The sequence below is a fragment of the Oncorhynchus gorbuscha genome, linkage group LG02 (genome assembly GCF_021184085.1).
Source record: "Oncorhynchus gorbuscha isolate QuinsamMale2020 ecotype Even-year linkage group LG02, OgorEven_v1.0, whole genome shotgun sequence".
Lineage (NCBI taxonomy): Eukaryota > Metazoa > Chordata > Actinopteri > Salmoniformes > Salmonidae > Oncorhynchus > Oncorhynchus gorbuscha.
Window position 1 is genome coordinate 23,347,589 of NC_060174.1, and position 16,570 is coordinate 23,364,158.

Below are 16,570 nucleotides of genomic sequence, written 5' to 3' on the forward strand. Positions count from 1 at the left end.
AAGTATTCTAAACACATGAAATGAGTAATGCTAATATGTGTAATAATGAAATTCTTATTTTGTCTCAAACTGTATTATTGCTCCGGCTCCAAGGTTTCATTAGAAAAATAAATCCTTCTTACTTTTATGTGGGCTTTTTAAATACTCACAATACCGTATGTAATACATAAATGAATGATAATAGATGATTGACATACTCATGCAAGATGATTGACTTACTTTCAATATCAGATAAGAGGTTTGCAGTGGGCTCTGTAATAGTCCGGCAAAACATTTGGTAACACTTTACTTATAGGCCTACTGTATAACTAAAGTCTGCAGGTATAATGCTTTGTAACTTGATATAAGAAAGTTTAGCATTTATAATAATGCTTATATAATAAGGCTCATGACTGCATGGCCAGGCATGACTCCAACACCATCAACAAGTTTGCCAATGACACAACAGTGGTAGGCCTGATCACCGACAACGATGAGACAGCCTATAGGGAGGAGGCCAGAGACCTCGCCGTGTGGTGCCAGGACAACAACCTCAAGACAAAGGAGATGATTGTGGACTACAGGAAAAGGAGGACCGAGCACGCCCCTAATCACATCGACGGGGCTGCAGTGGAGTAGGTTGAGAGCTTCAAGTTCCGTGATGTCCACATCACCAACAAACAATCATGGTGCAAACACACTAAGACAGTTGTGAAGAGGGCACGACAAAGCTTATTCCCCCTCAGGAGACTGAAAAGATTTGGCATGGGTCATCAGATCCTCAAAAGGTTCTCCAGCTGCACATCGAGAGCATCCTGACTGGTTGCATCACTGCCTGCTATGGCAACTGTTCCGTCTCCGACAGCAAGGCACTAAAGAGCGTAATGAGTATGACCCAGTACATCACTGGGGCCAAGCGTCCTGCCATCCAGAACCTCTATACCAGGCAGTCAGAGGAAGGCCCTAAAAATTGTCAAAGACTGGAGCCACCCTAGTCAATGACTGTTCTCTCTGCTACCGCATGGCAAGTGGTACAGGAGTGCCAAGTCTAGGTCCAAAATACTTCTTAACAGCTTCTACCCCCAAGCCATAAGACTCCTGAACAGCTAATCAAAGGGCTACCCAGACCCTCCTTTTATGCTGCTGCTACTGGCTGTTTATTATCTATGCATAGTCAACTCTACTAACCGGTGTACCCCCACTTTGACTCTGTACCAGTACCCCCTGTATATAGCCTCGCTATTGTTATTTTACTGCTGCTGGTTAATTATTTGCTATTTTTATTTTCTATTTTTTACTTAACACTTTTTTTCTTAAAAATTCTTACTTGTAAGTAAGCATTTCACTGTTGTATTCTGAGCATGTGATGCCTCTCTAAGTATCAAAATGCCAACTGACTGGTTCATTTTGAGATGATAATAAGACATACAGGCAGGTTTAGTAAATTCATTATCACTATTGCAGTTCTCTTTTACCATAGCATAGGCAACTCACAAAAATAAGGCTACAGACCGCTCCAAATTGTATGGTGGTCGAGGCACACTCACCATTGGCTCTCCGGCCTAGGGGCGGGTCTTGTTTCTGATGTTGGCGAGCGTTTAGGGTGCAAGGGGTGTTCTATGGATGGCGAAGGAAAAGCTTACTTGGCACTGATCCCTCCTTTCCATATAGACGTAGTTTACGTTAGGCATCAAATACTCTGTAATGTATCGTAAATAGTGTTTGCAGAGGATATTGGATGCATGTTTAATAATGCGATGAGGCCAATGCACTTTGCAAGACTTGTGCTGCAGAGAGCCTCCGCAGATCCCACGACCTGTTGCTGAAGCCGGGAGGAGAGAGAAGAGGCGCTTGAGAAGGATAGTACTGCATTGGACACGAGAGCCCGTGGTTTCTTCGCTGAGGAAATCATGCAGTTTGCAATCTGGCTGGTTGGACTAATGTGTCATCTGTCAGCACTTGTCCGCAACTCCTTGGAATACCGATTGCATCCGAAACAAGGTAGCCTACATATCTTGTTGATTTATGGTAGGATCCACCCGGTTAAAATACAGTTTCTGAGAGTATGTTTAAAATGTTTAGTAGGCTAAATGGCACTGAGAAAATATTCCAGTTGAGTAGCATTACACTGTAGTCTACATGTTCTCATATAAAATAGTTGAATGTTCAAAACTGTTACATTGACATCTCTATTGGCTACATTTATTACCGTTATAAATCTAATGCACGTTTCCCTTGTCTTTTAGAAAGTTTCATCAAACAGTTGTCGTCCTATGAAATTATCACCCCGCTGCGGATAAATGATTTCGGAGAATCATTCCCCCACAAATTGCACTACAAAAGGAAACGGAGAAGTATACATGCAGATTATTCGGCTGGTTTACGTGCTCACTACAGAATTGACGCATTCGGACAACGCTTTCATCTCAATCTAACCGCCGACTCCGGTTTTATCGCCCCCACATACACTGTGACACATTTGGGAGCGGAACACAGCAAATCAACTGAGTCCCGCCAACAAGACCTCAGCGATATGCGTCACTGCTTTTTCCGCGGACACATCAACGCCAAGATTGAATCTACCGCTGTCTTCAGTCTGTGCACTGGCCTTGTGAGTATGACTCTAAACTTAGATACTTTTTAACAGACATTGCTGACAAGTCTCCCGGGTAATTCCCATTTCAACGGATTCCAAGCATATCCCCCATAACACACTAGTTAAGTGCATATGTGTAACATGAGCATGTGTGGCTTGACATGTGTCATTGACCACAGTGTGAGCAGGGACAGCATCCCATTTTATGCCTATTCAGCAGTAATGCCACTGGGGTGATGCTGCTATTACACACGATTTGCATAATGTCCTCTGCTGGATATTGTTTACATATCGGGTATCTGTGACATACATGTGTTTTTTAAATGATGAAACACCTTGGACACATGTTTGTTTTTATTGTGCAAATTACAGAATTGCACATAGCCTAGGCCTCTTGGAATATACAGTACCAGTCAAAAGTTTGGACACACCTACTCATTCCAGGGTTTTTCTTTATTTTTACTATTTTCTACATTGTAGAATAATAGTGAAGACATCAAAACTATGAAATAACACATATGGAATCATGTAGTAACCAAAAAGTGTTAAACAAATCAAAATATATGTTATCATTGAGATTCTTCAAAGTAGCCACACTTTGCCTTGATGACAGCTTTGAACACTCATGGTATTCTCTCAACCAGCTTCACCTGGAATGCTTTTCCAACAGTCTTGAAAGAGTTCCCACATATGCTGAGCACTTGTTGGCTGCTTTTCCTTCACTCTGCGGTCCAGATTACATTTACATTTACATTTAAGTCATTTAGCAGACACTCTTAGATTGTGAGATTGTGTTGAATAGATTACTTTATGGGTCAGATAGGATTACTGTACAGGGGCAGGGTTTGAACTCGAAGGGGTTTTGCCTGGGGTAACTGGCACTGGCCATGTATCAGATGTTCTGCATGGCTGTATAACTTAACTAGCACGAAACATCAACTGATTGTGTTTCAGTGAATCACACCCTTCTCTTACCTCTTTTATTTATGCACTTTCATGTTCAGTGGATGACTTCAGATATACTGTACATACAGATAGTACCTCACCTTCTGGAAAAATAAGAAATAAGATATAATATTTATGAGATTTGATTGTCATCCTGGCCAACTTGATGTACTGCTCTTTTCCAAACATTAATGTATGACTTCAAGCTCCTTTTCAAATGTGTTTGCATCTGTAAAGTTTATTAGTACCCTCTGTGATGTTGTCAATTCAATTAAATTCAAGGCGCTTTATTGGCATGGGAAACATATGTTAACATTGCCAAAGCAAGTGAAGTAGATAATATACAAAAGTGAAATAAACAATAAAAATGAACAGTAAATCAAATCAAATGTATTTATATAGCCCTTCTTAGATCAGCTGATATCTCAAAGTGCTGTACAGAAACCCAGCCTAAAACACCAAACAGCAAGCAATACAGGTGTAGAAGCACAGTAAACATTAAACTCACAGAAGTTTGAAAATAATTAAGACATTTCAAATGTCATATTATGTATATATACAGTGTTGTAACAATGTGCAAATCGTCAGTCATATCATCAGTCATTGAGAACGACAGGACAATAGGCACAGAGAGAGCATCAATACACCCATGGCTCTAGGCTATTAGGTCATAAACGTGTTGGCCTAGTCTCTGAGAGCGGAGGCTGCTGGGGCTTCGTTGGACGAGCACATTTTGGTGTGATGAGGTCATTAAGGGATGATTAAGCCTCTAAAACAAAAGAGTCATTTTGAGAAGGAAGTTTCCCTTGTCTCTGGTGCCCAATGGCTTCCCTCCGGGGAGGCAAGGGGCCTTGTGTCTTTTCACAGTGTGCTGTGACTTGTGGGTAACAGGAGAAAGATCTTGGGCTGTGGATAATTACTAATGAAGGTGCTGAGAGGAATCTAGAGGACAACTCACACCGTGGGAAATGTGTGTCGTTGGGACTTTCTCTGTTTAAAGGAACATAATGGGGGTACATTCAGAATATCCCCTATGTATCCCATATGTCCCTCTCTCTGTTTCTACAGTCAGCTGCCAAGTGATGGATGTCTATGTAAAGATCCGATGCTAGACAATTTAATGGTCTATTTAACCTGAGCGATGGACTGTCTTCACTGTACGTCACATTAGATGAGTCAGCCTACAGGGCATGACAGTGGTCTTTGCTAGCTGTGTGCCAACAGACAGAGATTCCTCACCTTGGACTTTGTGGAGTTCCCTCCACCATTGCCTTGAACTGAAGCTTTCTGTGGAGTCCCCTCCACCATGGCCTTAACCTGAAGCTCTCTGTGGAGTTCCCTCCACCATTGCCTTGAACTGAAGCTTTCTGTGGAGTCCCCTCCACCATGGCCTTAACCTGAAGCTCTCTGTGGATTCCCCTCCACCATGGCCTTAACCTGAAGCTCTCTGTGGATTCCCCTCCACCATGGCCTTAACCTGAAGCTCTCTGTGGATTCCCCTCCACCATGGCCTTAACCTGAAGCTCTCTGTGGATTCCCCTCCACCATGGCCTTAACCTGAAGCTCTCTGTGGAGTCCCCTCCACCATGGCCTTAACCTGAAGCTCTCTGTGGATTCCCCTCCACCATGGCCTTAACCTGAAGCTTTCTGTGGAGTCCCCTCCACCATGGCCTTAACCTGAAGCTCTCTGTGGATTCCCCTCCACCATGGCCTTAACCTGAAGCTCTCTGTGGATTCCCCTCCACAATGGCCTTAACCTGAAGCTCTCTGTGGATTCCCCTCCACCATGGCCTTAACCTGAAGCTCTCTGTGGAGTCCCCTCCACCATGGCCTTAACCTGAACAGGACATTTTTTTCTGCCATTGTAATCCTTGGGCTGGCTGCTTAAGCACTTTTTGGGGTTACTTAATTTTCAAAAATATATATACATTTTCAGAATGGAAAAACCGCTTTCAGTGTTCAAACTTAAATGACTAAAACCATTTATAAAGTGTGTAGAAAAGATAATGTACCTATATATTTTTCTATAATATAAACTCTGAGAACTAACAATCACCAAAATAAAAGCTAGACAGTGAGGGGAAATAGACAATTCTAAAAACAATGAATTTAGCAGTATTCATTTTGTTATTATGTTTGAGCAAAACACAGCACTATCCTTGGCAATTTGCATAGAATTGTAGGAAATGTGCTTTTAAACTGCTTCTCTCTCAGCTCAGTGGAGAAATTTGTAGAATTGGCACAAATTGGCATAAAATGTAAAACATTTCTCTGCACCACCAAGATGGGGGGCCTCTAAAATATTCCAAAAAATATTAGCCGTGCCTACAGGCCGACCACGCTCATTGATATGCCCCACTGCCACACCCACAACCTAAGCTCCTTCTTAATCCATACAAAAACGCTACTGAAACTCTCTGTGGAGTCCCCTGCACCATGGCCTTGACCTGAAGCTCTCTGTGGAGTCCCCTGCACCATGGCCTTGACTTGAAGCTCTCTGTGGAGTCCCCTGCACCATGGCCTTGACCTGAAGCTCTCTGTGGAGTCCCCTGCACCATGGCCTTGACTTGAAGCTCTCTGTGGAGTCCCCTGCACCATGGCCTTGACCTGAAGCTCTCTGTGGAGTCCCCTGCACCATGGCCTTAACCTGAAGCTCTCTGTAGAGTCCCCTGCACCATGGCCTTGACCTGAAGCTCTCTGTGGAGTCCCCTGCACCATGGCCTTGACCTGAAGCTCTCTGTGGAGTCCCCTGCACCATGGCCTTGACCAGAAGCTCTCTGTGGAGTCCCCTGCACCATGGCCTTGACCTGAAGCTCTATGTGGAGTCCCCTCCACCAAAGTCCCATTTCAGCACCCATTCCTGACAGCAACCATTGTCTGTTCATCTGAACCTCGTTTTCCGATTTCCAAGTGACTAGGAACTAACACGAGACCCCTGACACCATTTTAATTATCCAATAAATTAAATCAATCAAGTCTATTCCTCACTCTGATAATGTACTACTACCTCATTTTCACATTTGGTCTGATAGAATTTGGTAAATGTCATACAGAGATGTATAATGTTACATAGGTCGTTGTCAGTCTGTGCATCACTACTGTCTTGACCCCATGCTCTATTGGACACAACACATGTAGGAAGTGCCTAGTGCCCAGCCTCTGTCTAGTTCATCAACTCAGTAATCACTCAGTCCTTGGCATTACTGTACAGAACCTGAGTGAATACCTTAGGCTTAGGCTGACATTAGCCTTGACATTACTGTACAGAACCTGAGTGAATACCTTAGGCTTAGGCTGACATTAGCCTTGACATTACTGTACAGAACCTGAGTGAATACCTTAGGCTTAGGCTGACATTAGCCTTGACATTACTGTACAAAACCTGAGTGAATACCTTAGGGTTAGACTGACATTAGCCTTGACATTACTGTACAGAACCTGAGTGAATACCTTAGGCTTAGGCTGACATTAGCCTTGATATTACTGTACAGAACCTGAGTGAATACCTTAGGCTTAGGCTGACATTAGCCTTGACATTACTGTACAGAACCTGAGTGAATACCTTAGGGTTAGACTGACATTAGCCTTGACATTACTGTACAGAACCTGAGTGAATACCTTAGGCTTAGGCTGACATTAGCCTTGACATTACTGTACAGAACCTGAGTGAATACCTTAGGCTTAGGCTGACATTAGCCTTGACATTACTGTACAAAACCTGAGTGAATACCTTAGGGTTAGACTGACATTAGCCTTGACATTACTGTACAGAACCTGAGTGAATACCTTAGGCTTAGGCTGACATTAGCCTTGACATTACTGTACAGAACCTGAGTGAATACCTTAGGCTTAGGCTGACATTAGCCTTGACATTACTGTACAGAACCTGAGTGAATACCTTAGGCTTAGGCTGACATTAGCCTTGACATTACTGTACAGAACCTGAGTGAATACCTTAGGCTTAGGCTGACATTAGCCTTGACATTACTGTACAGAACCTGAGTGAATACCTTAGGCTTAGGCTGACATTAGCCTTGACATTACTGTACAGAACCTGAGTGAATACCTTAGGCTTAGGCTGACATTAGCCTTGACATTACTGTATAGAACCTGAGTGAATACCTTAGGCTCAGACTGACATTAGCCTTGACATTACTGTACAGTACCTGAGTGAAAGGCTGACATTAGCCTTGACATTACTGTACATAGTACCTGAGTGAGTGTTTCAGGCTGACATTAGCCTTGACATTACTGTACAGTACCTGAGTGAAAGGCTGACATTAGCCTTGACATTACTGTACATAGTACCTGAGTGAAAGGCTGACATTAGCCTTGACATTACTGTACATAGTACCTGAGTGAAAGGCTAACATTAGCCTTGACATTACTGTACATAGTACCTGAGTGAGTGTTTCAGGCTGACATTAGCCTTGACATTACTGTACAGTACCTGAGTGAAAGGCTGACATTAGCCTTGACATTACTGTACATAGTACCTAAGTGAAAGGCTGACATTAGCCTTGACATTACTGTACATAGTACCTTTGTGAAAGGCTGACATTAGCCTTGACATTACTGTACATAGTACCTGAGTGAAAGGCTGACATTAGCCTTGACATTACTGTACATAGTACCTGAGTGAGTGTTTCAGGCTGACATTAGCCTTGACATTACTGTACATAGTACCTGAGTGAGTGTTTCAGGCTGACATTAGCCTTGACATTACTGTACATAGTACCTGAGTGAGTGTTTCAGGCTGACATTAGCCTTGACATTACTGTACAGTACCTGAGTGAATGGCTGACATTAGCCTTGACATTACTGTACAGTACCTGAGTGAAAGGCTGACATTAGCCTTGACATTACTGTACATAGTACCTGAGTGAGTGTTTCAGGCTGACAGTGCCTGTCTGCACTTTGATGTAAACATAATGTTCTGCTGAATGGGATAGGCTGCTACAAGATGTCTTCTGCTTGATGGCCTTGTGCTCAAACACTTCCCCCCAGCACAAACTGCCAGCACCATGCCTCTTAATGATACAGTGTAACTGCTCAATGCCAGTACATTCACATTCATTCGTCAACTGTACTGCTTTCAAAGGAGCAGAGTGGGGCTGCCTTCCTGCACTCAAGGTAGTTTAGTTTACACACAGTATACAAGGAGAGAGAGAGAGAGAGAGAGAGAGAGAGAGAGAGAGAGAGAGAGAGAGAGAGAGAGAGAGAGAGAGAGAGAGAGAGAGAGAGAGAGAGAGAGAGAGAGAGAGAGAGAGAGAGAGAGAGAGAGAGAGAGAGAGAGAGAGAGAGAGAGAGAGAGAGAGAGAGAGAGAGAGAGAGAGAGAGAGAGAGAGAGAGAGAGAGAGAGAGAGAGAGAGAGAGCCAACTTGCAGAAGTTTGTTTCCTCTGCTTTGTGTCATGTTATTACAACCCAGTCATTATATTGTACTTGGGCTCAGATTCATCTCTCATCATATAGCTAGGCCTGCAACACTTAGGCTTTCCAAGATGCAAGGGTGCTACGGGGCAAGTGTTTATAACATCTATTGTGAACGGAAAAGAGGAACTGTACATTATTATTATGGTTGTAATGGATATTATTTTCCATGTCCTATCTGGATATTTTCCGTTGTCAAACACCGACCACTTGTGGAGATGGTCATTGAAATTTCCCCCAAAAGATAACATTCCACTGCACAATATCCTGTTAAAGTGTGCGTATGAAATTACCATACAAACACCTTTGTCTTCACGGCCGAGTGAGCCAGCGAGTGGCTGGCTGTTGAACTAAGCAGCTTTGTGAGGGCCTCCCTCATCTGCCACATCAATATTTGCATTGCTCTGACAGCCGCCTCTTCCTGTCACGATTAAAGTATTTCACTCTCAAATACCATAAAACAACATTTTTTTTTGTTTTGAATTTTACCCCTTTTCCTCCCCAATTTCATGGTATCCAATTGTTTTTTAGTAGCTACTATCATGTCTCATCGCTACAACTCCCGTACGGGCTCGGGAGAGACGAAGGTTGAAAGTCATGCGTCCTCCGATACACAACCCAACCAAGCCGCACTGCTTCTTAACACAGCGCCATCCAACCCGGAAGCCAGCTGCACCAATGTGTCGGAGGAAACACCATGCACCTGGCAACCTTGGTTAGCGGACACTGCGCCCGGCCCGCCACAGGAGTCGCTGGTGAGCGATGAGACAAGGATTTCCCTACCGGCCAAACCCGGACGACGCTAGGCCAATTGTGCGTCGCCCCACAGACCTCCCGGTCGCAGCCCGTTACGACAGAGCCTGGGCGGGGGACCCAGAGTCTGGGCGGTGGATCCACCCGGGAGGCCCATAAAACAACAGTCTTAAAGCCACCGTCTGTATTTAGGTGACATGCTAATGGTGTGTGATATGAAAGAAATAAAATACAAATGCATTATTATTTAGGCTTTTTCCCATCAGCAACTCCCATACGGACTCGGGAGAGGTGAAGGTCGAGAGCCTTGCGTCCTCCGAAACATGACCCTGCACCGATGTGTCGGTGGTAACACCATACACTTGGCGACCGTGTCAGTGGGCATTGTGACCGGCCCGCCATAGGAGTCGCTTGTGCGCAATGGGACAAGAACATCCCTGCCTGCCAAACCCTCCCCTAACCCGGACGACTCTGGGCCAATTGTGCGCCGCCCCATGGGTCTCCCAATCGTGGCCGGCTGCAACAGAGCCTGGACTCGAACCCAGATCTCTGGTGGCACAGCCTTAGACCACTGTGGGGATGACGACAATCATGCACTTAATAATGGTGCTGGTGACTGATGTGTTAAACTCCTCAATGCCAACGTATGTAACATATTCCAGGCTGTGCTAGCAAAACAGTCCTGTAGCTTAGCATCTGCTTCATCGGACCACTTCCATATTGGGCACGTCTATGGGACTTACTGTTTGAGTTTCCTGCTTTTAAGCAGGAATCAGGAGTATAGAGTTATTGTCGGATTTGCCAAACGGAGAGCAAGGGAGAGCTTTGTATGCATTTCTGTGTGTGGAGTAAATGTGATCGAGAGTTTTTTCACCTCTAGTTGCACTGGTGACATGCTGGTAGAAATGAGGTAAAACGGATTTCAGTTTCATTTTCTTGTTTGTTTATGGCCCTATACAGCTCATTGAGTGTGGTCTTTGTGCCAGCATCTGTTTGTGGTGGTAAACAGGTAAATAGTTTGGTCTATAGCTTATCATAAGATATTCTAACTCAGGCGAGCAGAACCTTGAGTCTTCCTTAATATTAGAGATCACACACTAGCTGTTGTTAACAAAGAGACACACACATCCCCTCTTTAGCTTATCCGAAGCTGCCGTTCTGTCCTGCCGATGCAAAGAAAAAACAGCTACATGTGCAGTATATTATCCATGTCCTCGTTCAGCCACGACTCTGAGAAACATAGGATATTTTTATTTATTTTTTTATTTCACCTTTATTTAACCAGGTAGGCTAGTTGAGAACAAGTTCTCATTTGCAACTGCGACCTGGCCAAGATAAAGCATAGCAGTGTGAACAGACAACACATAGTTACACATGGAATAAACAATTAACAAGTCAATAACACAGTAGAAAAAAAATGGGCAGTCTATATACAATGTGTGCAAAAGGCATGAGGAGGTAGGCGAATAATACAGTTTTGCAGATTAACACTGGAGTGATAAATGATCAGATGGTCATGTACAGGTAGAGATATTGGTGTGCAAAAGAGCAGAAAAATAAATAAATAAAAACAGTATAAAAAACAGTATGGGAATGAGGTAGGTGAAAATGGGTGGGCTATTTTCCTATAGACTATGTACAGCTGCAGCGATCGGTTAGCTGCTCGGATAGCTGATGTTTGAAGTTGGTGAGGGAGATAAAAGTCTCCAACTTCAGCGATTTTTACAATTCGTTCCAGTCACAGGCAGCAGAGTACTGGAACGAAAGGCGGCCAAATGATGTGTTGGCTTTAGGGATGATCAGTGAGATACACCTGCTGGAGCGCGTGCTACGGATGGGTGTTGCCATCGTGACCAGTGAACTGAGATAAGGCGGAGCTTTACCTAGCATGGACTTGTAGATGACCTGGAGCCAGTGGGTCTGGCGACGAATATGTAGTGAGGGCCAGCCGACTAGAGCATACAAGTCGCAGTGGTGGGTGGTATAAGGTGCTTTAGTGACAAAACGGATGGCACTGTGATAGACTGCATCCAGTTTGCTGAGTAGAGTGTTGGAAGCCATTTTGTAGATGACATCGCCGAAGTCGAGGATCGGTAGGATAGTCAGTTTTACTAGGGTAAGCTTGGCAGCGTGAGTGAAGGAGGCTTTGTTGCGGAATAGAAAGCCGACTCTTGATTTGATTTTCGATTGGAGATGTTTGATGTGGGTCTGGAAGGAGAGTTTGCAGTCTAGCCAGACACCTAGGTACTTATAGATGTCCACATATTCAAGGTCGGAACCATCCAGGGTGGTGATGCTAGTCGGGCATGCGGGTGCAGGCAGCGATCGGTTGAAAAGCATGCATTTGGTTTTACTCGCGTTTAAGAGCAGTTGGAGGCCACGGAAGGAGTGCTGTATGGCATATTACATGATGGCCTATCCATATTCCGCGGCAACATGATCAGACATTCAAATACTGCCACGGCAAGATCGTGTTACTACGACTACAAGTCTGGCCAAATTAAGATCAAACATCTGTACTAAGAGGGATTACCAGTGTGATAAATGGTGATTGACAGAGACTTTTCTAAGTAGTATTTTTCTGTTTGCCTATTTTCCAAGGTGTTCCCATTTCTACCAGCTATAGAAGACTGTACTTTTTAGATATTCTTTTTGCGTTATTCTTGTGTTTTTTGGACCAATCATGGAACTAATGATGCATAGTACACTGTGTACTTTACTAGTACTCAACATTTACTCAGAGAAACAGCACACATGCTATAACAGCTAGGTACATCACTCACATCAATCACTGATACATGGTGCCAATAGCCGTTATGTCCTGAATGAACAAATGTAATAATTAGGAGTTGAGTTGTCTCTAGATCTATGTCTGGGACAATACAGGACATGCACTTGCTGACTGGTAGGGACTACTCAAAGGAGTTCTCTAGACACCAGTCCTATCATGCTACAGATGTAAGATCTTAATTTGATCACATTTTTGTTGTTGAGAATTTTCCTGCACAGCAGGAAATGCAAACTTGTAGTGTATTTGATGTTGAAAAAGGCTTCTAAAGTTTGTAATTTCCACTTTAAAATGTCAGACTTGATTTCTCCCAATGAAAAATTTATTAAAATCCATTCATTATAATTCAAATAATAATTCACATTTCCTGTTTCTACAGGATTATTTTCCTGTAGCAAACTGGCTCCAATGAATTCCTACATATGTGTAGCTGGCATACACACTTCACAGACCTCCTCTAACCAACTCTTCTCTCACAATCTACCCTCTCTCCTCCAGATGGGGACTTTTACAACCCAGCATGGTGAATACTTCTTAGAGCCCCTGATGAAGGCGGAGGAGGGGGGAGGAGTACGACGAGGAGCACAACAAACCTCACCTCGTCTACAGACAGGACAGGAAGAGGAGAGAGGGCCCTGCCAGTGAGCCCACGCAACCCTGCTCAGCTTCAGGTAACAGACCTACCTACCACAGTCTGCCCCTGTACTAACCATAGTCTGAATTCTCTCCTATACTATACTGTATTACACTATACTAGAGGGTTTTCCAAACTCGCCCCCCCCCCCCCCCCCCCCCAGGTGCATGTTTTGGTTTTTGCCCTAGCACTATACAGCTGATTCAAATAACCAACTCATCATCAAGCTTTGATTATTTGAATCAGCGGGGTGAGTTTGGGAAACCCTCTTATACTACGCTATGCTACACTACACGACACCACACTATTTTTGTATTCACTTTTATTTATTCAGGGGAGCCCAATTGAGTCCAGGGTCTCGTTCCCAATGGTGCCCTGATTACAAACATTTACTCAGAACAGGAAGAGCAATTTATATTACAATTAAAACAAGACAAATAAAAATAACCACAAGGCACAAACACAACACCACAATTTTAGCAAATAAACCACTATAATCAATAGAAAAAACTGCAATCCTCAATGAATTCATTCAACACCCGAGTCCTAAACTACAATAGCGGCAAGAATTTTGTAGGTTATTTCAACAGTGGAGGGCACTAAAACTAAAGAAGGAATTACCTAAATTGGTCAAGACCAGAGGGACCTCAAGAGTTAACCAAACCTGTAAGCAGGTTTTGTAGCTCATTCTTTTATATGTTAGCAACGAAGTTAAGTAAGTTTGAAGCTTGTGTAGCAGGGCTTTATAAACATAAAGGGAATAATGAATTGATCTCCTGGACATTAACAAGGACCAGCCAACCTTTTGATACAGGATGCAGTGGTGAGTATTGAAACTGTCGAGAGATGTAAAAGAATAGCGCTATGATAGACGGCATCCAAAGGTTTAAGAGTAGTGGCTGCTGCAGTCTGGTAAATGGTGTCACCATAATCAAGAACTGTCAGGAAAGTTGACTGTACAATCTGCTTCCTGCTATTTAGGTAAAGGCAAGGTCTATTTCTAAAAACGAAGCCCAATTTGAGTCTTAGCTTTTTAACTTTAAACATGAAGTCTTTGTCAATCCAAATACCCAGATATTTGTAGGTGGTGTCCCGATCAATGGGAGAACCATCCAAATGAATAAATATGTAGTCCATCTGGAACATTCTAGAGAGAACTAGAGAACAACATGTATTTAGTCTTGCCTGAATTATACAATACTACACTGCACTTTACTATACTTCACTACACTACTTTACACTATACTTTACTATACTAATCACAGTCTAATTGTTACTGGGGTTCCCCTCACACCTGCTCTGTGTTGTAGTTCACTCTGTGCCACAGCCGTAATAGCTGCGCTAACAGCAAATTATACTTAGTTACGATTCTTGACTGTGGGTTTAGCGAGAAGATTTGAGTCTTGAGTGTCATTGACATTCTTCATTTAATTAAGCTCAAATGTGTTCCAGCCAGCCATCACCTCCTGAGGTTTTTACTCTCCTTTCTGGAGTGTTCACACCCAAGACTGTGGAAGAACAGAGGAAGAAATAATTGCTTTTTAGTTTTCTGCAGATCAATTTTGAAACTGGAGAGCACTGCATTTTATAAGCTGCTTTTAAATGTTCTCCATTTCATTAGAATTTTAATAGCTGCAGACTTTAGGTGGTGGAGAGGCCCACAAAAAGCAAAGTGACCCAGCAGAGTTCACCCTGACTCAGGCCCTTTAAAGATGGCTCATGGGGAGCTTTGTGGGCGGCCTTTGTTGGCTGATGCAATAAATATTTTATGTGCTGGACACTTGATTTGCTTGTTGTCTGGACCCGGGTATTGTGTGCTGGTTGTGGCCATTGTCTGTGGCTGGATTTAAAGTAGTTGGAGTGACCTGAGGGGCCAGGCCAAAACCTCCTTAATATGCTTGCCTTTCACTCCTTCAGTCTGTGTGTGGCAAACACAGAGGGGCAAAAATCTGGAGGGTCTCACTATCAGCCAGGCACTGGAGGACTTTAAAATATGCTCTCTCTCTGTGTAGACACTGTCAGACAGTGGGTGGGAGGCGGGAGCCTCTTGAAAGGCCTTGGTTTGACATGAAGGTGTAGCAGCTCACACAAGTTGTGGGTCTATCCACCCAGTCTCCATGTAATATCTTTCAAACCTCACAGATTAGATGCAGCAGGTTTTTCTATTCAAAGTACCCAAGCAAACACATTCTTACTCCTCACTCTTTTAATACGTCAATAGGCTCTTGTTATAACATAGATATATAGCAGGAGAAAGAGAAGACACCTGTAGAATGCCTCAGCAAAGGGCAGCAGAGCAGACACACAATGGGGCAGGATTAAAGGACAGAGACGACACAGGGCCGGGTTAGGACAGGAGCACTGTGAGGTGTCCTGGGCTGTGGTTCCACACCCTTATCTGATAGGCTCCTCTCCAGATGCACTGATAAATGCCTCTCTTTGAAGGCCACAGTAGGTCTGCCTGCCTGGCTGGCTGCTAGTAGGCCTTGTTTCTTTTTATGGGAATGTGTGCAGTGCACACACTGACTGCTACTATCAGGTCAGGAGTAAACACTGTGTTGGTTGGCTGTTCTCAAAGCACAGCACAGGTATCAAATCAAAGTTTATTGGTCGTTTACACAGATATGTAGATGTTATCGCAGGTGCAGCGAAATGCTTTTGCGGTCTAAGAAACTGCATCGTAGTGCTAGAGGCGTCACTACAGATCCGGGCTCAATCCCGGGCTGTGTCGCGGCCGGCCGCGACCGGGAAACCCACGAGGTGGTGCACAATTGGCTCAGCGTTGTCCGAGTTAGGGGAAGGTTTGGCCGGCTGGGAAGTCCTTGTCCCATCACGCTCTAGCGAATCCTTGTGGCGCATGCATGCAGACCTTGGTCACCAGCTGAACTACCAATTGGAGATCACGAAATTGGGGAGAAAAAGGTGTAAAAATTACCCCCCCAAAAAAATATATATACATTAATCTCCAACAGTGCAGTAATATTTGGCAATACAATAACAATACACACTTAATCCAAAAGGTTAGAAAATATCAGAAATCCAGAAGTCCAGAATATAAATGTGTATATATATATACATAGTATATACAGTATGGACAGTATATTAATAGAAAATGTATGTAAAGCAGTAGTTACTGTATATAGGATGAGCAATGATTAGAATACAATATATACACTACATGACCAAAAGTATGTGGACAGCTGCTTGTCAAACATCTCATTCCAAAATCATGGGCATTAATATGGAGTTGGTCCCCTGTTTGCTGCTATAACAGCCTCCACTCTTCTGGGAAGTCTTTCCACTAGATGTTAGAACATTGCTGCGGGGACTTGCCTCCATTCAGCCATGAGAGCATTAGTGAGGTAGGGCACTGATATTGGGCGATTAGGCCTGGCTTGCAGTCGGCGTTCTAATTCCTCCCAAAGGTGTTGGATGGGGTTGAGG

The 16,570-nt window shown here is 43.7% G+C and overlaps 1 protein-coding gene across 1 annotated transcript in view; it reads left to right on the forward strand.

Moving 5' to 3' along the window:
- Positions 1–1,589: 1,589 nt before the first annotated feature.
- Positions 1,590–16,570, forward strand: part of LOC123989726 (A disintegrin and metalloproteinase with thrombospondin motifs 20-like) — a 152,411-nt gene continuing 137,430 nt past the window's right edge. The window contains 4 exon segments of the mRNA XM_046290742.1: positions 1,590–1,980; positions 2,226–2,590; positions 12,991–13,053; positions 13,055–13,163. Coding sequence (XP_046146698.1) covers positions 1,890–1,980; positions 2,226–2,590; positions 12,991–13,053; positions 13,055–13,163 — 628 coding nt within the window. The 5' untranslated portion in view covers positions 1,590–1,889.